This window comes from Gigantopelta aegis, chromosome 2 (assembly GCF_016097555.1).
Source record: "Gigantopelta aegis isolate Gae_Host chromosome 2, Gae_host_genome, whole genome shotgun sequence".
Classification (NCBI taxonomy): domain Eukaryota; kingdom Metazoa; phylum Mollusca; class Gastropoda; order Neomphalida; family Peltospiridae; genus Gigantopelta; species Gigantopelta aegis.
In genome coordinates this window covers 5,330,851-5,356,210 of record NC_054700.1, presented here as the reverse complement: position 1 = coordinate 5,356,210, position 25,360 = coordinate 5,330,851, and the positions used below count along the sequence as shown (strand labels likewise).

At 39.2% G+C, this 25,360-nt stretch overlaps 2 protein-coding genes across 2 annotated transcripts in view; both read right to left on the bottom strand.

Annotated features, from left to right (window-relative positions):
• Window positions 1-23,761, bottom strand: part of LOC121379303 (deleted in malignant brain tumors 1 protein-like) — a 55,817-nt gene extending 32,056 nt beyond the window's left edge. Inside the window, exons 1-13 of the mRNA XM_041507857.1 lie at window positions 23,636-23,761; window positions 19,312-19,475; window positions 18,840-19,005; window positions 14,682-14,851; window positions 12,237-12,399; window positions 8,936-9,310; window positions 7,960-8,262; window positions 6,846-7,051; window positions 5,560-5,671; window positions 4,356-4,676; window positions 3,496-3,643; window positions 1,063-1,229; window positions 251-407 (exon numbers count right to left, since the gene is read on the bottom strand). Of these exons, the coding sequence (XP_041363791.1) occupies window positions 251-407; window positions 1,063-1,229; window positions 3,496-3,643; window positions 4,356-4,676; window positions 5,560-5,671; window positions 6,846-7,051; window positions 7,960-8,262; window positions 8,936-9,310; window positions 12,237-12,399; window positions 14,682-14,851; window positions 18,840-19,005; window positions 19,312-19,475; window positions 23,636-23,744 (2,561 nt within the window). The 5' untranslated portion in view covers window positions 23,745-23,761. The remainder of the gene's footprint in view (window positions 1-250; window positions 408-1,062; window positions 1,230-3,495; window positions 3,644-4,355; window positions 4,677-5,559; window positions 5,672-6,845; window positions 7,052-7,959; window positions 8,263-8,935; window positions 9,311-12,236; window positions 12,400-14,681; window positions 14,852-18,839; window positions 19,006-19,311; window positions 19,476-23,635) is intronic.
• Window positions 23,762-24,521: 760 nt separating this feature from the next.
• Window positions 24,522-25,019, bottom strand: LOC121379295. Its single transcript, XM_041507845.1, has one exon. The coding sequence runs from the start codon at window positions 25,017-25,019 to the stop codon at window positions 24,522-24,524; it is 498 nt and encodes a 165-aa protein (XP_041363779.1).
• Window positions 25,020-25,360: the final 341 nt, after the last annotated feature.

Here is a 25,360-nt window from a genome sequence, read left to right as displayed (position 1 = left end):
CCGTTAACTGGAAAAGTTCGTGGTTCGACCTATGTTGATTTTTTACACGGTACTTGTCAGATGAGAGCACTCCCTAAAATTAATAGTCACATGACCCTCTCAGTAGTGTTGTATTTTTCACAGAATATATTCTGATATAGAAAGTGTATTGAACTGCAGGGAGTAATTAATGGTGGTGTGTAATGTTAACCATTGCTGCAAACTGAGGACAGACCCTTTAATTAGATTAACAGAAGACAAAACAACTCACTTGAGCGCCACCCCGTAGTTGAAGCCGAGTTGAGTACAGGCGACCCTTGCGTCGTAGTTGCCCCAACCATCAGAGCAGATGCGGCCTGCGTCGCCGTTTATCACCGCCTCCACGCGACCCTTGTTCTGTCCCGGGGGCGTCAGCTGGATCTTAGGAGCTGAAAATAAACAATGATTTTATCCCAGAGCCGTACTTAATCTGCAATACGTGGGGTGGCTGGACAAAATGAACAAAATGAATCGGGCACAGTAATGGACCGTCTCCTTCCGGTAGACATAATAAAAGGTAACTTTCAAATTAAAAAGAAAACTTTGTCATAATTGTCTGGGGTTGCAACTGCGCCCCCGACAACAACCCCCCCCCCCCCCCCCCCCCACCACCACCACCACCACCACCACCACCCCTCTCCTTGCGACCGGCTAGAATCTTATTGCAACTCTATCTATGTCTACATTACAAGATCCGACTTGAATCAATGCTATTGACATCACTCTAAAATAATCATTATATGATGGGCCAGATCTAGCCTTCCCTGTGAGGTGGTCAAAGACATAATGGGCTTGGCAAGGTATTGGGCTTTAAGATCAAATTAATTTGTATTAAAACTACTACAAGTTAGTAGGGAAAACAAAAATAATACAATCATGGTTTGAATGTCGGTTATAAGATTAACTTCCTTACATTATGGATTTGTGGATGCAACTAGCTAGTTTCTGTTGCTATATCTGTGTTCAGTTATTTATTTCCATTAGTGTATAGTCACTATAATGTAACCCCATGCTACACACCTCCTTTTCTTATGTTAGTTTTACCTTCAGTCTTGTAACACAGGACGGCGGCAGCGTTGTGTCTGTCACATATTTCAGATCCTGTCGTGCAGTTGTCAATAGATGATTCGTTTCCATTGCATGTCACTTGGCTGATGAAGAATGGTCCGTCAAAGTGACCACTGTATTTATAAGCTATTCCGCTGGTGTATCTAGAAAACAATTTTCACTTTGTTAAAGGTGTTGGGCCTGATTATAAATAGTAATGATCCATTCAATCATTAAATCATTCATTTATGCAATCATTCATTCATTCATTCATTCATTCATGCATGCATTCATCCATCTATTCGTCCATCTATATGTATTCATTCATTCGTTCATTAATGCATACATTTACATTTATTTCACACAAAATAGTCGATATAAGTATCCTTCATTAATTCCTTAATTGCTGGAGTAAAGATATTAAAGACAATAAAATTCTAATAAAAATTACTATTGTCGCTAAATATGGTTCTTGATTTTCTCATAGTATAGAGTATTCCTATATAAACAATCATATGAGAAATAGAAAAATTTAACGACGCACTCAACACATTTTAGTTACGGTTATATGACGTCAGACATATGGTTAAGGACCACACATATATTGAGAGAGGAAACCCGCTGTCGCCCTCTATGGGCTACTCTTTTCGATTAGCAGCAAGGGTTCTTTTATATGCACCATCCCACAGACAGGGTAGTACATACGAGTCGTGGTGCGCTGGCTGGAACGAGAAATAGCCCAATGGACCCACCGACGGGCATCGATCCCAGACCGACCGCGCATCGAGCGAGCGCTTTACCACTTGGCTTCGTCCCGTCCCTCTAGCGTCAGATACGGTATGGATATTTAAACGATTGGCCGATTTAACACAAATTCATAGCCAAGACATAATAAGACGGTTTCAAAAGACTTTTACAGAGCAGACCCGCACTAAGTGGGGTATCCGGTACACAAGCCCACGCGCGTGCTGTAACTTCACCGTGGTGCAGGGGTGTAACATTCTCTTTGAGAATGGCCAATACAGCACAAAATTGAAGTTTTGAGTAAAATTCAGTATCCGTAAAATTCTGTGATATTTGTGTTTTTGCACAGTTCTTTACACTGTTCTTTACACTGTTTTTGTTTAAACCTTGAATTTTTATATTGATGTTGATCATCACTTTATTTATTTGCATTACCATAGTTTGACACCCAATAGCCGATGTATTTTTCGTGCTGGGGTGTCGTTAAACATTCATTCATTCATTCATTCATTCATTCACAAGCCACTCTTCTATGACATTTCATTCCCAGAGTATCCCTTAAAGCTGTAATTTAGTATCATCATATTATATAATAGCATTTACTAATGGAAAATGTAGTGTAGAAGCCAGGTCGATTTATTTATGTCGGAGAGTCCAAAAGAGTTGAATATTGATTCTTTTGTAAAAACATGTGTAGGTGTCAGATTCGCAACTCTTACTTGTCTCAACCTGTACGTTAAGTGTGTATTTGCATACTGTTAAGGGTCTGTTAGAATAGAAGAGAATAGATGTTTAACGACACCCAGCACGAAAAATACATCAGCTATTGGGTGTCAAAGTATGGTAAATTTAAACATTAAATGATGAACCGCATCAATATAAAATTCAACAGTGAATTAATGGCCTGTTAAGTCAGTTTTTGTCGATCTGTTACAGGCACAGCTAAAGCTGTAATAAACATGTTGGGGCTGATTTGGCTCAGCCGGTAGAGCGCTGCTAGCCTGTGCTTTTTTGGATCGTAGGATCGAACCTCCTCAGCTGTCCGATTGGGTCTTTTTTTCCCCGTCTCAAAGGATTCATATATCCAGTATAAAGTTAAAGTCTGTTTTGTTTAACTAGAGCACATTGATTTATTAATCATCGGCTGTTGCATGTCTAAAATTTGATAATTGTGACATAGTCATAGAGAGAAAACACGCTACATTTTTTCATTAGTTGCATGGGGTCGTTTTATGTACCATCTCACAGACAGGATAGCACGTACCACAGCCTTTGATATTACAATCGTGAAGCACTGAATGGAATGAGAAATAGCCCAATCGGTCTACCGACAGTGATCGATCCTAAATGACCGCGCACCAGATGAGTGCTCTATCACTGGGCTACGTACTGCCCTCTAGTACAAGTCTCACACAAAAATAATTCTGTTTTCTGGGAACATTCTGTATACGATACAGTAAAGTAAACATACAGCAGTCTCCCCAAATACATCATTCTATTTTCTAGGAACATTCTGGATACAGGACAGTAAAGTAAACATACAACAGTCACCCCAAAGGCATCATTCTATTTCCTAAGAACATTCCGTATACCGAGACAGTAGAGTGAACATAAACCAGTCGCTCACAAAGACATCATTCTATTTTCTAGGAGCATGTTGTATACGGAACAGTACAGTAACCATACCCAAGCTGTTTGCAGAGAACTGACGCCGCCTTGTCGTCCCAGAACGAGTTACAGACGTAGCCCCACGTCTGGTGTTGGAAGACTCGGACCCGCCCCGAGGCTTGGTTACTGTCCAGAGATGTGCCACCTTCCAGCTTGTACTTCTGTGCTGTGAAACAGAGAGAACGTTGGGACGGCGTTTTCAGTACTTGACTTCCTGAACATTACGATGTTTAGCAATATAATAAAAACTGTAGTTCTATTAACATTTCATCTTTATATATATTATACTGAACACTAAAAGAAACGCATATTAGGTTTAACATTAGTTTGCAATTAGAATAGGTTTATATGATTACAAATCCCAATTTTGTGAAATCATAAATGACATATCAACCATTAAATCTCCAGAATCTCAGTGTGTGTCCCTGTTTAAAGCGATAAATTAATATTATAGCTAAAAATATATACATTTGCGTTTCTTTTGGTGTTTAATATGTTACGTACAAGTGGTGCTGCTGTGTGTGTGTGGCTTTAAGGCTCCCCAACCTGGACATCATGGACATATTGATCTACGGATAATTAATTTTATCAAAATCGAAACAAACAATTCTTTGCTCTTTTCGTTGTAAATTTATGGTTACAAAATTAGTGTTTATTTCTGGAAATTGTATGGCATTCAAAAACTGTAAACAGTATATAACATAGTCCAGGAGGAACGTATATGGACAGACATATGTAGAGATGGTCATCTGGTTAACTCCGGCGTCATTTACTATTAGCAGAAAAACAATAACCAAACTTAATTCATTGAAGAAGAACCTGTCAAATTTTGTGCTGGTCTTAAAATAAACAGACAATATAAAAACATCCATCCTTACCCTGTGTTACATTACTGTTAAAACAGCTCACTGATGCATACGCTATTGATGAAGGGAGACAACTGGTGTCTTTCTTATCGTATGAACAGTTGAGAAGAGTTGTCTCGTTTCCCGTGCAGGTCAAGTTCTTTCTGACCTGGGAACCGGTTCGCCTGCCAAAGACAGCCAACGGAAGCGCTTCGCCACGCTGGAAGCCGAGTTCTCTGCAGACGACAGTTGCCTCTTCGTTTCCAAAGCCAGCCTTGCCACAGACAGTCTTCCACACGGCGTTATCGTAGATCTGCACCACGCCAACATCGTGTGTACCCGGAGACAGTCTAACTGTAAAGAAATCGTCAATCGATAGTACCAAGAATGGAAAAGGAAAGGAACCTCGGTTATTTGGTGTCTGGTATATGTAGGTCATTAGGATCCGAGGATGGGGCTGTGTCCATCTGCCACTTAAGGCCTTAAAACATTGATACAACCTTGGTATATTAAAGGCCGTAGTATGTGATATCCTGTTTATTAGATTGTGCATATAAAAGAGATCCCTTGCTGCTAATAGAAAAGAGTAGCCCATGAAGTGGCGACAACGGGTTTCCTCCCTCAATATATGTGTGTTTCTTAACCATATGTACGACGCCATATATAACTGTAAATAAAATGTGATGAACGCGTCGTTAAATAAAACATTTCCTACCTTCCTCAATAATACAACAGAAAAACAAATTTGCTTGGGTCCCCTCCCTTATTATAGAGTGTAACTGACGCACGCAAAATCTCTCTCTCTCTCTCTCTCTCTCTCTCTCTCTCTCTCTCTCTCTCTCTCTCTCTCTCTCTCTCTCTCTCTCTCTCTCTCTCTGTGTGTGTGTGTGTGTGTGTGTGTGTGTGTGTGTGTCTCTGTCTCCCTATCTCTCTTAATTTAGATTATATGGAGTCATTGGAAGGAAGGAACTCTATTTACGTGCCCATATCCAATAAAGGTTCAGGCACGCCTGCCACGGGTCGAGCCTCTGACATAGTCAGTGGGTGGTTCCGGGGCAGTGGAGTCATTTAAGATATCATACTGATCATTGGTATTTAATCCTTTTACAGTACGTTTTTAAATGACATGCTGAGGGGAGCTAAAAATTACTCTTGTTGATCTCGGGGGAATAATTGCGAGCCAGAGTTATTGCTCCCCATAATTGGCGAATTCTGGTACATTAAAAAAGATGTTAACCATTCTTGTAGCATCTAACGCCAGCGTCTTGTCTGTGATCCTTGCATCCTGAACTCACTTGGCCCCAGCCATTGCTGTTGCACATGAAGAGTGACTTGTGGCCGTACCTACACTGTAAAACACAAAACAAAATTAGTATAATCGTACTGACAGAACGTTTTGAAATTATGTGAAGCATTTTGGATGTTTTTTCCTAATATGTAAAAAATTTAGTCATTGTACTTATTTAAACCCCATCTCTGTTAGAAATGACAAACGAGACATAAAAAACAATCCTGCTGAGCAATTGGTACCATATTTAACACATTTAATGTATTAATTAATCGTCAGCTATTGCATGCCAAACATTGGGTAATTCTGATATGTAGTCTTCAAAGAAAGCCAGCTGCATTTTCCCATTAGCACCAATGGATCTTTGATATGTTCTTTCCAACAGACAGAACTTTGATATACTAGTCGTGGAGCACTGGTTGAGACGGGGTAAAAACAATGCGTCCGTCGGGGAGGTTCGATCCTACGACTTCAGCACATCAGGCGAGCGTTCTATCCTGTAGAGTAATGTGGCCTGTGTATAACGCAGACACGTGATATTCAGGTTATATGCTAATAGGAATTAGGGAGGGGATGGCGAAAATTCTTAACAAAAACAATAACAAATGTTCTTCTGTTTTCCAAATACATGTACTAGGAAATCTCATACGAGGCCACTAAACATATAACTTTCTCGCCTCATCCCCACCCCGCCCCATCCCCACCCCGTCCCATTCCTCAAATATCTCCACCACCACAGGCATGGCGGATGCAAGTAGACACTTGGGTAGCTGACTGAGATTGAGGGTGCAAAGCAAAGTTTCTAAGGTGTTCGGGTATATGCTCTCCCGTAAAAGTTTGAAAACCAGATGTTCTGAAATGCAATTTCCTGCATTCTTCAAGTAAAATTCATCTCTGCTTTGAGATTTACTACAAATAATATTTTTTATCAAGAAATTATCACACACACACACACACACACACACACACACACCACACACACACACACACACACACACACACACCCCACCCGCCCCTGCTCCTACGTGCCTGCATCACCATCACCACCACTTCATTAAGTAAGTTCACAATCGTTATCATCATATAACGTCAAATAAGGTACAAAATGAATGCTGAAAATAAAACAACCACCTGGGGAAGGTCATTTGTCTAAAATGGTTTTAGACCTGGTAATTTTCGTAATCAAATACTTGTATATTATTATTTAAAAGATAATAATAATCAGGCCTATCTACCTTCACATTGCTCAAGAACACGGGGCCAGTTCCAGGCGTGATATCGTTCAACATGGTCCGTCCGTCCGTGTATCCGAGCGTCCGGCACACAACGGCGGCCTCCCTGTCCGACCAGCCCTCGCTGCAGACAGTGCCCTTGGTGCCGTCGTACGTCACGTCGACGCGACCGTAACCCGTACTGTTGCCTGGCAACGACACCTCGGCAGCTGTGATCAAAGACAACAACAACATTATAAAACAATGTCCAACATCTTCTTTAACGTTCATCCTATTGGATTTTTTTTTAAATATCACTATCATAATTCTGTGCCGTATCAAACAGGGGGCAGGGGAAAGAGGGGGGAAAGGCAGTAATTAAGAGTTTGTTTTGTGCGCATTTCTAGACAGAACAGCATATACCGCGGCCTTTGATATACCAGTCGTGGGGAAGAGAATACGAATGCGTGCCCTTGTTAACAAGCTGAAGAAGATTATCATTTTAGTGTTGTGTCCTGGTTTCTTTAGAGCCCCCACCCCCCAGTCATATTGAGCTATGTACCAATATATAGAAACACATACATACAAATATGATTAGTGCATAAATATTGAAATGAATATAGCACTATTAAGATTATTCATACACAAAAGTATCAAAATAAATATTGCGCTATTGCGCATATTTTGATTTCGAATTATGAATAATAATGTAAATGATTTTAATTACATCAATAAATATTTTGAATATTAGAATCCAAATGACAAATCTATGAATTAATCTATACAAGTTAGTATCTGCACAAGACGGTCCTTCGAAGAAAGCTTTTGACAGGGTCGTAACAGTAGGTTCTCACGAAGTATTGACAGCTGGTTCGCTTATAGAAAGACCGCCACTGTCCAGGACGATATATCCATTCTACTTTGTTTTAGGAACACTGCCACTTTAAGAAGGCTTCCACTTACAAGATAAGCCCCGTAAAACACTACATACCTGATCTTAAAACTCCAATTTAACGTGCCTCTTGTCAATAAAAGGTTATTACGATTAATATATATATATATATATATATATATATATATATATATATATATATATATATATATATATATGTCTAAGAGAAAAACGCATCTTACTTACTTTGATTGTAACACAGGACATGTGAAGCAGAACATGAGTAAATGGGCTCTCCCCACTGTCCCAGCGTGCAGTTCGCGATGGAGGTTTCGTTTCCGGTGCACTTGACCGACGTGAGCCACGGCGGCAAGGTCGAGGTTAAGACGTTTCCAAACGACCTGCCGGCCTTGAAGCCCCTCATGCGACACACGACCGTGGCCTCCCTGTCAGTCCACACGTTCGAGCAGACCTGGCCCCACAAACCAAGGTGGCGGATCTCGACTCTCCCCCAGTTCCCGTCGCCACCCACAATTCGAATAGCAAGGGCTGGCAAAACAAAAAAGAACATTGAAATGTGTTACAGCAGAATTTACCGTAAAAACAAATTGCATGGAGAGATTAATCCCTCCCCCCTAAAATTGCTTTCATTGAATTAGTCTTGGGCATGCTAGGGAGCGAAACCAGTAGCTCCTTCAAACGGCAAGGTTTTTTACAGCATATATAATACACGATTCGGTATCTACTGGCAGTAGTAAAAGTGTTAAAGCATTTGAAGAGTGTTTTTACAAAACGCATTAAGTCCGAAATTGTGGGAAATGGACATTAGTACATAACTTGTTTGTTAAACTGTACATGCACAGTGGTTATCTAAAATGGATTATTGGTTTTTTTAAATTGCAGAATGAAGCCTTCTCGAGTTGTGTATTGGTAATAATTGTTAATCTACTGCATGTTTGTAATCCAATTATTTGCAATTATGACTGAAAAAGATATGGCACTTTCAGAATGCAGCCATCGCTGTTTGAAAAAAAAAACCCAGAACAGGTAGCATTTATACAGATGCATAATAAAGGAATTTGTGAGGTGTCCTTTACATTGTTACTCAAGGTGCAATTTACAAAAGCATGATTGACACCGGAAGGTTTTATCTAATTAAGCATGTAATTCTATGAAAAACTGAAATTGCTGCTGTTTTGTTAAAATATATGGCAGCTCTTACAATTATCTATCTTGTTTAGGGTTGTGTTGTAGCAGATCACGGAAGCAGACGATATCCGGGAGCAAGATCTGACGGATGACGCCATTGGACAGTCGATGACACGTGTCTCGTTCCCGGTACAGTTGACTCTGATGTACGAGCCTCGTGTTCGGTCTTTGCTCCACGGGTGTTTACCCCAGGCGTCCACGGACGAAGACACGCCCAGGCCCGAGCAGCACAGAGCCTTGCCGTCCACGTAGCCGAGCTCCCTGCAGACGACTCCGGCGTCGCTGTCGTCCCAGCCCTTGTCGCAGACCTCCCTCCACCCCTTGCCGTCCTCCCAGATCTCCACAGCTCCAACGTTCTGTACGCCGCCATTGTTTCCCCTTAATCGGACTAAAGAAACCAAAAGGAAAGGGATGTTGGTATAAAGATACTTGGTGTAGCATATTTAAAATTTCGGCTATTTGGTGCCGAGAATATGGTTATTTCAATATTTGGGGGAGAGAGAGAGAGAGAGAGAGATACACACAGACAGACAGACAGACAGACAGACAGACAGAACAGGACAGACATAAAAAGACAGGGCAGAGAGAAACAGGTGGATGGAAAGGGAGGGAGTGATAGACAGACAGAGAGACAGACAGACAGAAAAAGACGGGGCAGAAAGAAAGAGACAGGTGGAGGGAGAGAGATAGAGAGACAGAGATACGGACAGAAAATGACAGGGCACAGATACGGGTGGAGAGAGAGAGAGAGAGAGAGAGAGAGAGAGAGAGAGAGAGAGAGAGAGAGAGAGAGAGAGAGAGAGAGAGAGCCCGTGTGGTAAGCCTTCTATCGTTACATAGCTACTACTAACGGTAGAACAGTTTGGGATGTTATGTATGCCAGACCTCGACGTAAAGAAAGTGAGGGGAGTGATTAATTGCTCCCCTAATTTATATTATCTCGATAACCTAGATTATGGGGAGCCATTTAAGATGTTATCATATTGACATAAATTCAAATGTACATGCTAAGAGGAGATAATAATTACTTTCCTTTAACTGGTCTCAAGGAAGTGATGGGGAGCGTGATTGATAGCTGGCTTTAAACGGTGAGGGTTGATACGCATTTTCCCATAGATAGGACAGTATATTATCACGGCCTTTGGTGTACTAGTCGTGAGGCATTGATTGTGATGGGAAATAACCCGAGTAAAATGACGGCAATTGACCCGGTAACCCATCGCATTTTGACCTACTAAGAAAACCAAGATGATAATAAAAACAGAATTTGCATGTTATATGTAATCTTAATGGTAAAGAATTTGTCCAATCTAATTAAAATTAGCTCCACTATTACATGTGGATTTAACACCAGCTAGTTGGAGCTCATGTCCACCAATCAAAACCTTACTTGCAGAATCCTGCCAGTGATTTAAAAATAATTTGAAAACATTCCGAATTATCCTGAGGGTATACGACATGTTTCGTGTGAATTACGAATGCCTTAAAACATGTTTTATTTTATAAAATAAATAATTTGTAATGTAAAACTGAAGACTGATAACCCACCCCGTACGTATTGGTATGGTTCGCTGTACTGCGGCCACTAAAATAGACTCGCCCGATATTTTTAGAATTTGTATGCTCCCAAATAACGTAATAAAAGGCGAAGTGTGATTGGTCAATATTTAAATTATTATTTACAGACGAAATGTTACCTGGACATTGGGGACTACGCAGTGTTGTTAGCATTCCGATTAAAATTAGTTCTGCAAGTAAGGTTTTGATTGGTGGACATGAGCTCCAACTGGCTGGTGTTAGATCCACATGTAATAGTGGAGCTAATTTTAATCAGATTGAGAATTTGTCCTAGAAATGTTTTGTTTTCTAAACTGTGTATTATCTAGAGTCATTGCTTTTTTCGACGCAATGTGCCAGCGACAGATGCTTTACTGGTGAAGCTGAAGGAACATTCGCACTGTTCGAACCCAGCAGAGTATTCTAGATTTACATTTCATTTAAAATTATTTTCGTGCTTATATCCAATTAAGGTTCAAGCACGCTGTCCTGGGCACACACCTCAGCTATCTGGGCTGTGTGTCCAGAACAGTGGGTTAGTTGTCAGTGGTCAGTGAGAGAAAAAAGGGTGCAGTGGTCTTACACCTACCCACTGAGTCGTTAAATCTCGCTTTGGGTCGAAGCCAGTACCGGGCTGCGAACCCTGTACCTACCAGCCTTATGTCCGATGGCTCAACCACGACACTACCGACATTTACAGAAAATTATTCTGCAGATTAAGTTAATGATAACGACAAAGAAATCATTTAAGGTGCAGGTTCAGAGCAAACTGTTGTAGCGCATGCATGCCTTGGGCGCAGGTCCTGGCATGGGCTAGTTCCTCCGTCCAGGACAGGAAGAGGGTTGGAGAGGGAGAAGTAGAGGCTCGCACACGCAAACCGGCAAGGACAAACTGCACATCAGCCCGAGCCGAGGACCAGAAGAGTACGCGAGGGAGTTTGTCAGATCACGATCTATGGAATAACAATTTACGGATGCCACCTTCCACGACCTCTCTCCGTGTCGTCATTTGAGGAATAGCCGTAAGGGGAACATTTATATTATCGTCTAAAGGTGTTACGTGTCTGACATTTGTGGCACATTAATACTAACATAAACATTAGCATAAAATACACGTAGTGCAATTCACAAACTGCCGTCCAATGAAAAAACATTTCAACGATTAATGCCATAAGATCAGATTTTTCAATTACGTTTCTTCATTGTTTTGAGAGAAAAAAATTAATTGAGTTGTGTGTGGTTAACGACCGAATGATTGCAATAACAATATAGATGCTTAAACACAAATCACTTTTACAGGTCATTTGAAGCCAATTGTTAATTTATAAATATTTGTTATTTATAGGCAGAAAATGGACTTGGACATCGGGGGTAACTGGGTTCTGGTTTTGTGACCATGACGATTATACTAACTTCACAAGTCAATTACAGTTCACTTTGTTCCAATTCGTTGAAAAATAACAATGGCATGACACTTTAAATTGTAAATAAAAGTATTATGAGTTCTGTATGGTTGCATAACACTGCCATCGAGATAACGACTTAATTCGTTAAAACGATTTACAATATAACTGTATGTATAACGATATAATTACATCAGTATAATTTGAAACGTTATCACATTATTGCAACAACTAACCTAACCTTAATCTTAATCCTAAATTATGTCGTCATATTGATGGCAGTTTCATGCCACCATAGTTTTGACCTAAAACAAAGTGAGTTACTGGGTTTTGCCACTGGGTGGCAGCACTTACCGGAAGTATTGAAACACGCAACTCCAACGTCTTCCTCTCTTCCACAATCGTGTGTGAGCCAGCTGTTGTGGCGACACTGTAGAATAGATTTCTCTTTCCCTGTACACAACACTTCGTCTAGATAGGTCCTCTGTCCGGTCCGGAATCTGGCTAGCTGGCTCCTCTAGTAACAGTAAATAAAGATTTGTAAAGAACAAACCATTTCTGTTCTGCAGTATAATATGATTTTTCTTTCTTTCTATTTTCTACAAATAGCATCATCTAAGTAGCCTGACAAAAGCACCACTTATTGTCACAGATCGACAAGAAATATTGTTTTTAAAAAATAATTAAAAGCAATAATCATTGCAGTGTGGTTGTTTATGACAGGTCTCTTTCTAAAATGTCCGTAGTATGTGCTGTCCTGTCTATGTGAAAGTGCATTTAACAGATCCTTTGCTGCTATCGTACAAATTAAGCGAGTTTTCTGTGAAACTACGTGTTAGAATTAAGAAATGTTTGATATTCAATAACCGATGATTAACTAATACATGTGCTCTGCTGGTGTCGTTAAACAACAAAAAAATTTAAGTTCCTAAAATTAATCAGCTTAAAAGTAATTCGAGGACATCAAAGGGAATCGATGCCAGGATCTGTCATGTCTCAGTGCAGCCCAGTACCAATGAGTTACATTGCGTCTGTTGAAGAAGAAAGACTATTAGTAGTCGAAAGGAAAAGAAAGGACTTTTTGTTTTCACAACACCTCGGCACATTTTAAATGTCTACTGGGAATCATAAAAATTATTATTTTTGCAGGGGCGGGACGTAGCCCAGTGGTAAAGCGCTCGCTCGATGCGCGGTCGGTCTGTGATCGATCCCCGTCGGTTGGCCCATTGGGCTATTTCTCGTTCCAGCCAGTGCACCATGACTGGTATATCAAAGGCCGTGGTATGTACTATCCTCTCTGTGGGGTGGTGCATATAAAATATCCCTTGCTGCTAATCGAAAAGAGTAGCCCATGAAGTGGCAACAGCGGATTTCCTCTCTCATTAACTGTGTGGTCCTTAACCATATGTCTGACGCTATATAACCGTAAATAAAATGTGTTGAGTGTGTCGTTAAATAAAACATTTCCTTCCTTCTTATCTATGCACAAAGCAGTAAATATGTCGTTTTGATAAGGACATGACTGCTACCATGAAGCACAGTACACTACTAGTCCTATGCTTTGTCTATAAGTCGACTGCCAGTCCCCAGATGGGAACGATACATCCTTCAGACCTGTCTGTAGGAAGACTGCCACTCCCCATGACAATACACCTGACATGTCTATAGGAGGATTGCCACTCGCATGGATGATATTATTCCTGGTCTGTCTACAAAAGAGATGCCACTCTTCAGAAAGAAAGATCTTTCTTGACATACCTATACGAGGACTGCCACTCTTCGGGGCCTCGTTTTTACGAAGCGATCTTAGCGTTAAGATCACCTTAAGGGCATAACTACCTAATGCACGTAAGATGATTTTAGCGCTAAGATTGTTTCATAAAACAGGCTCCAGGTGGACGATACACCCTTCCTGGTCTGTCTTCAAGAGGACTACCACTCTCCATGATGATCCATCATTTTAGACTTGTCTGCAGGAGGAATGCCACTTTTAAGACTGGTGTGGCAGATTTAAACATGTGCAAGACAAAACATGGAATATAGGCCACGCTAACTGATAAAACAGCAAAGAATCATTTGTATGCACTTTTTCATATAGAAGACAGTACATACCACAGATTTTGATACACCGATCGAGATGTGAAAACTGCGAGTCCATCAAGAGCAATTGATCCTACAACCCATCGCATCTCAGGCGAGTGCTTTAGCCACAAAGCTACATCTCAGTAAACACCAAAAGCATAAGCATACGAGACAGGGAGGGGCAGGGGAGCAACCCCCCCCCCCCCCCCCCGCCCCAGTGCTAGAGCAAAACCACAAATACGGGCAAACAAACATTATACAAATATTCGTGCAAAATGTGCTAACCTGAGACCTTTTTACAATGTATTTCCATCATTCTACCCTCAAAATTAGTTGTAATCCATGTAAAAATGAGTGGTGATTCGTTTGCAACCATATATAGCTTTTTGGCAGTAATGCTAATATCAATAAATGTTGTTATCCAGATTCGTGAATTTTCGTTTTATTCAGCCCAAACTGGATTATGTCTTCAAATAATTTCGTACGTAGGAAAAAAAACATATTTTAGGAAATAAAATAAAATTTCACGTAGTACAAATATTAGCACGATCAAAAACACGTTTAATATACAGTCACTAATATTTTATGCAGAAAAATATACTTGATATGTAATTACAGTCGCTAAAAAGTCTATGTTAGTCGATAACATCTTTAAAATTGCAGAAAACTCGGGAATGTCCCTTTAAAGTGTTAGTAAGATGCTCGAGGTCTACCCACCTGACCAAAAGTGTAGTTGAAGTAGTTGCAGGCAATGCGTGCGGCGTGTTCGTTGAAGAGGTCGTCGCAGATGCTGCCCCACTTCATGTTGCCTAGCGTCACCTCCAGACGTCCCCACGTGCTGTTTAACGTCACGTCCGTGCCGCCTTCCTGCAGGCGCATTTTAAATACTACAACAAAGAGAAAAATGGTTTATTTAACCACGCACTCAACATATTTTATCTACGGTTATATGGCGTCAGACATGTGGTTAAGAACCACATAGATAATGAGTGGGGAAACCCACTACCGCCATGCAATGGGCTAATCTGTGCGATTAGTAATAAGGGATTTATGTATATGCAGCATCCCACAGACAGGATAGTACATACCATGAATAGTACTTTTAATAGTTCTGGAGCACGCACTGGAACGAAAAATAGCACAATGGTCCCACCGAAGGGGATCGATCCCAGACTGACCGCTTATCAAACGAGAGCTTTACCACTGGACTACGTCCCGCCCCTTTAAATACTACAAACAAATATCCAAATCACAGGTTATGTATGCATAATGTTTTCAAAGGCGAATGGAGTATCCAAATTTTCAGTTTCAGTTTTCTAATCAAACAGATTATTTTCCATGTAATAAATATACTACAGCATTTCCTACTGTTTCATAACTTACAAGATGGTACTTTACTATTAAAAGAATAAAATTAATGAGTAGTTAAGACTTTATTTCAATTTAATGTAATTTTAGCAGACCCAGAAGACCGTGACTAGTTTATTTCGGCGCCTCTCGTGCGTCTTCACATGTTGTACATTGTGCAGCAACCGATGGGAGGTTCCTTACAAATCCTTAACATGGTTGCAGTCACTTGATTTTTGTTTTGTCTGAATGGACTCATTGAAAGTATATTTCGTGCTCTGTGTAAGATTCATTTAACTCGAGTGTATGTTCTTTTTTATGTCTATTTACGATTTAAGTGAGCTATTGAGTTGCAATAGGGATGAAACATGTTGCGTATCTCCTATGTGACTAGCGGTCCTCCTAAATACCAGCACCTAATAGTGGATCATGGAAGCAATCACGGCTTTTCCTGGACTCCTTTCGACTCTTCCATGTGCAGAGATACAATTTTATATCGGACTATGGTTTTGTCATTCAGATTTAGAATGCACGTAATTATACCTACCATATATAACTGATCGATCTATGAAATGCTCTATTATTATTTTATCTTATTTTTTGTTAAACAAAAGTCCTTATCGTCTGACCACAGTGCTAGAATTGTTTATGATCCGTTTAAAAATCATCATATCTCGAGCACTGGGAATGTTTCGTAAAACACTATAGAAAATTTAATACTTCTGAATGTTTCATTGGCCCTTGAAGTCTTTCTGCTTCGCCATCGATTAATACATTAACATAAGGACTCAGAAGTTGTGGTATCTTTATATCGGTCTCTGACGTCGAACGATTCAGTGATTTCTTTATTTATTATAACTTTGATGATTGAAGTGTAAATAATGTTTCGTGCTCAAATGTTGATTTTATAATATTACATATACATTAAAATCGTGAAAATGGGATCTTGAGTGTTAGCTAGTCTAAAGTAATTCGTTTGACTCATTCGTTATTCTTCTTTTGTAAAGCTTTAATATAAAATGTTTAGAAACGTTCCTTTAAATGCAGGTATTACATGTATGTATTTTGTACCTAAACTGTTTTATTAAACATAATTGCAAACCCCTAGCAGTTCCATGTCATAACTACTAACCATTTGTAACACTAACGAAGCAAGTTCTTCTGTAAAGTATGTGTTTTTAAGTCAAGAAAAAATGCTATTATTTAACTCTTCAAATACTAATAGTTTAATAGGTTTCGTCTCTTTTTGGAATCTTTCAGTCTCCTAAAGTTAATTGTCATAATCTTTAAAATTGGCCATAATGTCATCTTGTAGGTTATGTGTGGTTAATGTCAAATACGAATTAAGCTTATTTTATGGGTGGGGTTTTGAGTGTGTGTGTGTGTGTGTGTGTGTGTGTGTGTGTGTGTGTGTGTGCGCGTGCGCGCGCGCGCGCGCGTTTGTGTGTGCGTTTATATGTGTGGGTGTGGGTGTTTTAGACGGGATCGTTTGTTTTTTGTTGTTTTGGGAGGGTCTTCATAAAAAAATTATATATTGTTATATTATTTGCACTTTCCATTCACCCATGAGCGTTACACGAAGAATTCTAAACAGTAAATTTAATTTTGTTCAAAACTAATGTAATTCAAACCATGACCGCATTCACTCCGAATCATTATCAAAACAGTTATCTTCGCGGACATCCACAAAGTGAATATCACACATCTGTCAGACACACCAATTCTGCCGTCAGTCAGGGTTTTATTTCTCGTTGTTGTTTTCCAACGAATGTAATAAAAACGTCTGTACAAGATGAATCCGTAGTGAGACATTATTTTAGCGAGCGTGGCGTCGTATCGAGATATAGCCCCTGGATGTCTATCGTTAAATCGTGTTTGTTTGAGACAGTACACGAAGAACCGGGTTCACTTGTTAGGTTATGTTCAGACCAGGAAGTTGTGTTGTTCAGAATCATGTGATTTGTTGATGTGTTTGTGGGTGAGGCTGTATCTCCGTCTCGGAATGCACTCTGTTAATAAAACACTTTCATTTTGCTGATCGGCTTAAGTTGATAAATGAACTACAAAAATAGGAGTGTAATGTAATTTGCTGGTACAATAAACAATCATGTGATTGTTGTTTTTTGCAGACGCCGTCGCCCCCACTGCTTTCGATGCAGTTATTGGTGTTGTATTGTCGCTTTAGTTCCCGTTACTGGCGGTAGATCTCTTTTAGTTGTTGTTTTTTTCTAGTTCTAGTTGTTGTTGTTGTTGTTGTTGTTGTTGTCGCTGTTTGCTGATGCAGCTGGTGCTCCTGCTTCTGATGTTGATGATGCTGTTGTTGATGTGTTTTTACTGTTGTTATTTTCCTTATTGTTGCTCGTGTTAATGTTGTTGCCGCTAGTGATGGTGGGTTTGTAGTTAGTGTTAAATACTACTTTAATTGCGTAACATGAATTTCATAGTAAAGTGTTATTCGATTATATTTCATGAACAGTTTTAATATTAAGCAAAAACCATAAAACAGTATTGTGCTTAAAACATATTTCAGTTATGTTTTGAGGTAACATGCTTTGACTACAGCACCATCATGGATTTTTTTTTTCCGTCAAGAGGACTAGTTTCATACATTTTGCAAAAAGCTAAGTTTAGAATTACTTATTTTTTATTATATTTTATTATTATTATGTTGTTTTTGTTGTTGCTGTTGCTGCTTTTGTTGTTACTGTTGTTGTGGCTGTTATTGTTGTTGTTGTTGTTATTGTTGTGAAGATCATTTTTCACTTCAACCAGGAACATTTGAAAGCATTTGTTGTCAGAAAGTGGGGTTTTATTATCAAATCCTGCTCTTATTGGCAGTTTTGAATATGTGACCCTCGTTCCACAGATACTGTCTGACATATTTGTTATGTTCTGTTTGTGTTGTATCAGGTTACACTGGTCTGCTCGAAATAAACATTAACGCTTGACGTGAGTGATCAATCTCTAAAACGAATGTCCTTAGTACAGCTGTGTCAACCTGTATTTGCGGCTATTTCTGTTTAGAGCTGTTCCAAAATTGATCATAATGGGGCGTGAATATTTTATATACTAACCATCCCAAAATAAAATGTATTTGATCAAGTTGAAGTTACAAATTAGTTTTTGCTTAACGAGATCACTAGGACACAGTGATTAATTAATCATCTTCTACTGGATGTCAAACATCTGATAATATTAACCTGTAGTCTTTTGAGGAAAGTCATTACATTTGTTTCCATTAGCACAACAAAACTGTTATCCGTGTTCAAAACCGTATATCTGCACAATGCAGAGTCGAATCACTATCTAGTGCCTCGTCTGTAGGAGGACTGCCACTCCCGAGAAGATTCTTCACTGGGCAATACCTCCTTCCTGTACCGCCCAAAGAGGACTGCCACTCCCAAACTAGCTTCTACTAAATCAAAACTAGGACTAGTTTACGAAATATAATACCAGATGCATACATCTGACTGAACAACCAACCCGTTTTCCTCAATCAGTTTGAGCTAGTTGCGTATATAGTATTACCTGAATTGGTGTCGTTGTAGCAGAAGACTCCCACGTCCTCTGTGTGATCACAGTCGCTATTTGAGCTGCTCTTGCATTGTTTCAGTGACGTCTCCTTCCCCGTACACTCGACGTCATCAAACAAAATGGGGCCGCTTCCGCTTCCGAAGTAAGCCTTTGCGATAGCCTGAAACATTTAGTTACTTTGGGATATCAGCTCTGCTGTAAATCCAAATTATTTTATATTCCTTATCAGCAAATTGTAAATGAACACAAGTTTAGCGAAAGAACACAATTTTAGATTCAGTAAAAATAAAATGGTGAATTGTATTTTTTAATATAAAGATATATGTTCTATCACATACAACTTAAAATTAAATTTGTAATAGGAAATTCAAAAATGTATTATAAAGAAGATCCTCATCTCGCACATTGATAGATTTCAAATAAAACATATCGGAAACTATTTGTGTAACATCGGAAATGATCGTACCTCTCCGTTGGTGAACCCGAACGGCCGACAAACCACAATGGCGGCACTCTTGTTAAAAAAATCATCACAGATGCTTCCTTGAATTGTGCCATTTATAGACACTTCCAGTCGTCCTGAGAAATGAGTTGTGGTATTTTCACCATTAACAATCCGTATTTGGAAATCTGAAAGAAAGAGGCAAATGAAGTTACATTATCTAGAGTAAGACTGTCAGAAGTAAATTTCATTCAGATTTAAATATACCTTGGTTGCGCTTGAAATCGTATTTCTTACAACTTGGACAAAGAGGATGTGTTTGTATTAGCCAAGAGAATCACCGTCAAATGATCGTTAAAAACGTATCTGTATACACAAATAAGCCAAAGCATGTTTCGGTTTTAGTACGGACAGTATTTATTAATTATTTCACTTAATTTTTGCATTTACCATTGTTTGACACCCAACAGCCGATGTATTTTTCGTGCTGGGGTGTCGTTAAACGTTAATTAATTCTTTCTTGTAATCATGAATTATTTGCCGATGAAAGGTTACTGCCGTTCTACTGTCCTTGATATCCATCGTGGCACCGATTTTACATGTCGAGTGATTTGTTTCCGTGTCCCCACTTTCCACCCCAAAAAAGACATTTTCTAAATGTATGATTATGTCGTGATAAAAAAATTAGAATCTGATCGAAATTCTACCAAAAACTACTGGAAATTAAATAAGTCTGAAATTGGAATTCCAAACTCTGTTGCTAGGATTTCAAATTCAACCCGATTTCTTAAACATTTATGACATACATGTATATGTTTCAAGTAAGATATTTCATCAATTATCAGTTTGTTGGCTTTTACTTGTTGTTGTTGTTATTATTATTGCTGTTGTTGCTATTGTTGTTATTAATTCAAGATGATTTTGTTTCAAGTATCATATACATAAACACAGTCTTTTTTCCCCACATAAGAATATTTTGTAGTTCGACCACCGTTGATAAAATCTGATCCAGTGACAGCTGATACTGTGTGTTTATTTCACCCACGCAATTTATCTGAAACTTGAAGGTCCATATAAAATGTGTGTATCTATAACATATACATATACATATACATATAGATATACATATACATATTGCATATATACATGTATATATATATATATGTATGTATATATATATATATATATATATATATATATATATATATATATATATACATATTGCATAATCATTTCGTTTCGTTTCGTGTACGTGTCATTAAAATGTTTTTTATTCATTTACTGAATCAATCAAACATCAATATATCAATCATGTTGTAATATACCGTTAACTTATCCCAGATAAAAAAGTAACTTTTTTTCAGCGTTATGACTTAGATGAAATAACGTCTTATCTGGAATGGCCTATGTCACTTTAAATTTCTATTCACATTTCATAGTATAAAAAGTGTGTTGTTCTTTTAGACAGGGGGTAGTAAATTCAGACAGAAGACGTTGCCTATTAATATTTTATTACTGAAAGTTATGAGATCCTTATCCTTAGCAGAAAGGAAAATGAGTTTATTTGTATGATTCATTTAACAGATATACTAGACTTTCTTGAGTGCATGTATTCGAAAAGAAGCCATATTTTTACTAACTATTTAGATATAGTTCTGGTTTGTATATTTTGACATAATGTATATTTATTTATTATCCCTACTCCACGACTTCTGTGCATGTACTGTACACAATATGTTAAACTGTATTGAAGGAGAAAATATATCGATTATAAAACATTATTTATTAGTCGTCGAAAATGTTATAAGACAATTTTTACTATTATGATATGTCATAAATTGCAACCATTTACACATTTTACTGTTGGTTTGTGGCGATTTTATTTTGTGCACATCAACCTTTTTTCCGCGAGTATATAATAAGAGGTGGTTTATGTATAAATGTGATATAATTTAACAATAAATGGTTTAAAGAGAAGACTGATTACAAAATGTAATGACAAACAGAAGACTCAGGCAGATAAGCTGGACCTTCGTATGTATCAGTATACAACTCTGGTTTTGCATTCTATTATTTACTAATGAGGAAATGCCGTATTTCACATGTTTATCTCTGCATGATTCTGTTTTGACTTGACAAATAATTCAGATCTGCGGAAGTCTAGTATTATACGAATGTTCCTGTTCACCTATGTGTTATGACAAATGGCTCCATGATCAGTGCATAATTTATACAGTAAGCACTCATGCGCAAAACGCATCACCTCGGTGATAAATCAAATGAATACATAGTTATTCTGGTGGGGGGGGGGGGGTTCTGGGGGGGGTTGGGGGGTTGTTAGGGCTTTTTATTGGGGGAAGGGTTTGCTTGTAATTTGGGAAAGACAAATTACGAACTGGAAGCTATTTTCAAAACACTTTTACTGTTTTTCTTCTGTCAAACCAAACTGAAATTATTTACACAAACAAAACATTTTAATAGAATGATGGGACGGACTATAGGTTAATTGTGGTTTAAACGAGAAGGTGAATTTATCTCACAGTCCATCTTCCTTTTCCATCCTTTTCTACTTATTTTCCTGTCAGAGGCAGATCCGGGATTTTGTAACGTGGGGTCACAAAATTCTAAAATGGGCAAGTTTGAGTTTGCCGACAGCAAATAAGTTCAGCTCAAAGGGAGCAAAATATGAACAGTAATTCGGAGGCATGTTTTCCAGAATATTTTGAAATAAAGATTAGTTGTATGCTGTATACGACCCGGTGATAATATGTATAAAAGTCACTGACAGAACACTGTGCATGAACAGACCTATTGGTCAGTCAGTCAGTAGATGGGCTGGACAGGGTACGTGTCATGGTGGTTCAAATGCGCTCTCTTTAGTTCTTAGCTCTGGTATCTGTGTCAGTAAGGGATTTTATATTTAAAGGGACATTCCTGAGTTTGCTGCAATTTTTAAAATGTTATCGACTAACAAATACATTACATATCAAATCTATTTTTCTGCATAAAATATTAGTGGCTGTATATTAAACGTGTTTCTGATCGTTCTAAAATTTGTACTAGGTTAAATTTCACTTTATTTCCTAAAATATGTTTTTTTCGTGCGTACGAAATTATTTAAAGACAAAATCCAGTTTGGGTTTCTTGCAAATATTAAGACGACCAGAAACACATTGAATATACAGACACTGATATTCTAAACAAGAAAATATATTTAATATGTAAGTTTAATCGTAGAAATATTTTATTAGTCGGAAACACCTTACAATGCAGCAAACTCAGGAATGTCCCTTTAAGGGTTTTCCATCACCCTGCATATTCCCTTAATGGTTATGTCTGTACTTTGGCTGCAGTGGTTCTCTACATTTCTGGCTGCAAATGCTATGTCAACAATGTGATCATCTACGTATTAACGTGGTTGAGTTTTATTATAGTGGCACATGTATAGCTGATTAATGTTTTCAAGTTTGTTTTGGTATAATGTCCACTTAGTATATATATGTATATATGTATGTATGTATGTATATATATATATATATATATATATATATATATATATATATATATATATATATATATATATATATATATATATATATATATATCCCCATAACCTACATCTCCCAATGTCAAAGCATCATCACCCACAATTTTAAGGGGGATTATAAATGCTATTTTCACAAAACGCTAGTTGAATTCCTTAAGTAAGTCGGTAGAGCGCATGCCCGAGGTGCTTTCGTCGCAGGATCGAACCAACTCGGAGGATTCATTTTCGGATTGGGTTTTTCCCCATCCCAACCAGTGTTCCAGGACAGGTATGGTACAACGCTTGCCTGATGCGCGATCGATCTAGGATCGATTACCGTCCGTGGGCCCATTGGGCTATTTCTTGTTCCAGCCAATGCTCCACAACTGGTGTAACAAAGGCCGCGGTATGTACTATCCTGTCTATGGGATTGGGGATATAAAAGATCCCTTGCTGCTAATCGAAAAGAGTAGCCCATGAATTGGCCACAGCGGGTTTCCTCTCTCAATATCTGTGTTTCCGACGCGATATAACTGAACATAAAATGTATTGTGTATGTCGTTAAATAAAACATTTCCTTCCTTCCTTCCCAGGACAGACATATCAAGGGCCGTGGAATGTGATGTCCTGTCTGTGTGGGAAAATGCATATAAAATATCACTCGCTGCTAATGGAAAATGTAGCGGGCTTACTCTGAACATTACGAGTGAAAATTATCAAATGTTTGACACCCAACAGCCGATGATTAATAAACCAATGTGCTTTAGTGTTGTTGTGAAAGAAAACCAACTTGAAATTGTTAACATAAAACTGTACACCTACTGTTCTCGCTGGCACAAATCAACGTGCATCCAGATAGCATGTATAGCAGAACGTGCAGCAGGTTTGTCAAGGGTGAAGTCCTGGGTTGTGGCGTCCATGTTTGAATCATATTCCTGTTAACATTTAACTTTCAAACAGGTTTGGTTCGTCTGCCTCAGCGCAGTCCCGAAACCAGTGCAGCGCTTATGTACACGTACAGGTGTACCGTACCAGAATTACAATACCCGCCACAAGAGATGTAAACACAGTGTTATATAGGTGTCGTTTGGACAGCAAGGGACAGATCCGGGACCGTTTGGAAAAGGTACACATTGAATATATTAATTATACTGAGGGAAAAGAAATAAGGAAACACATAAATAGTAACAGCAAATAATGATCCTGATCCAAAATCCTGATCCACAGCATAAGGAAGCTAACTTGTACTCATTACGATTATATTGACATTTAATCCCACATTACACCTCTGTATTTTATACAGCTTCAACTGCTCTAGTGGCGAATCAAATGTGGTCTAAAATATAATGTGCTTCCTTTTTTCCATCAGTATATTTACAGAATTGCAGTTAGCTGGGTGTATGTGCTAACTATTCACCATTGCGACCAGAAATACTACACCGACGGTCGCTCAACCATTTAAACAAATATAAACAGTTTATGCAAGCAAAATCTATCTTTGCAAGGAAGCGTCAAATGACAAGGTCATGACTGCTACCATTGTAATAGAAAAATCAATCTCCTCCGAAGGGATTCGAACCAGAGATCCTCAGTGTGAGAGTTCATTACTTTACAAACTTAACTAATAGGGAAATTCCCACCAGATACTGCTCAGTTCAGCACTTTGTACACGCATTACAATATACTCTCACGTTAAATGTAGCTAGATCTATACTGATACATCATAAATAACCGTGATGGTATTTTGTCTATGTGAAGACTGCCACTGCTCAGGACTGTACACCCTTTCTACTCTGGGCGCAGGAGGACTGCCACTTCCCATGGCGATACACCTTTCTACTCCGGGCGCAGGAGGACTGCCACTTCCCATGGAGATACACCTTTCTACTCTGGGCGCAGGAGGACTCCCACTTCCCATGGCGATACACCTTTCTACTCTGGGCCCAGGAGGACTCCCACTTGCCATGACGATACACCTTTCTACTCCGGGCGCAGGAGGACTGCCACTGTTCGGGGCGTTACGTATTTCTTGTCCTGATGCAGCAGGACTGCCACTCCCAATGGCGACACACCTTTCTACTCCGGGCGCAGAAGGATTGCCACTCCCCAGGACAATACACCTTTCTACTCCGGACGCAGAAGGATTGCAACTCCCCATGATGATACACCTTTCTACTCCTGGCGCAGAAGGATTGCAACTCCCCATGATGATACACCTATCTACTCCTGGCGCAGGAGGATTGCCACTCCCCAGGACAATCTACCTTTCTACTCCGGGCGCAGGAGGACTCCCACTTCCCATGGCGATACACCTTTCTACTCTGGGCGCAGGAGGACTCCCACTTCCCATGGCGATACACCTTTCAACTCCGGGCGCAGGAGGACTGCCACTGTTCAGGCGTTACGTATTTCTTTTGTCCTGATGCAGGAGGACTGCCACTCCCAATGGCGACACACCTTTCTACTCCGGGCGCAGAAGGATTGCAACTCCCCGTGACGATGCACCTTTCTACTCCGGGCGCAGGAGGATTGCAACTCCCCATCATG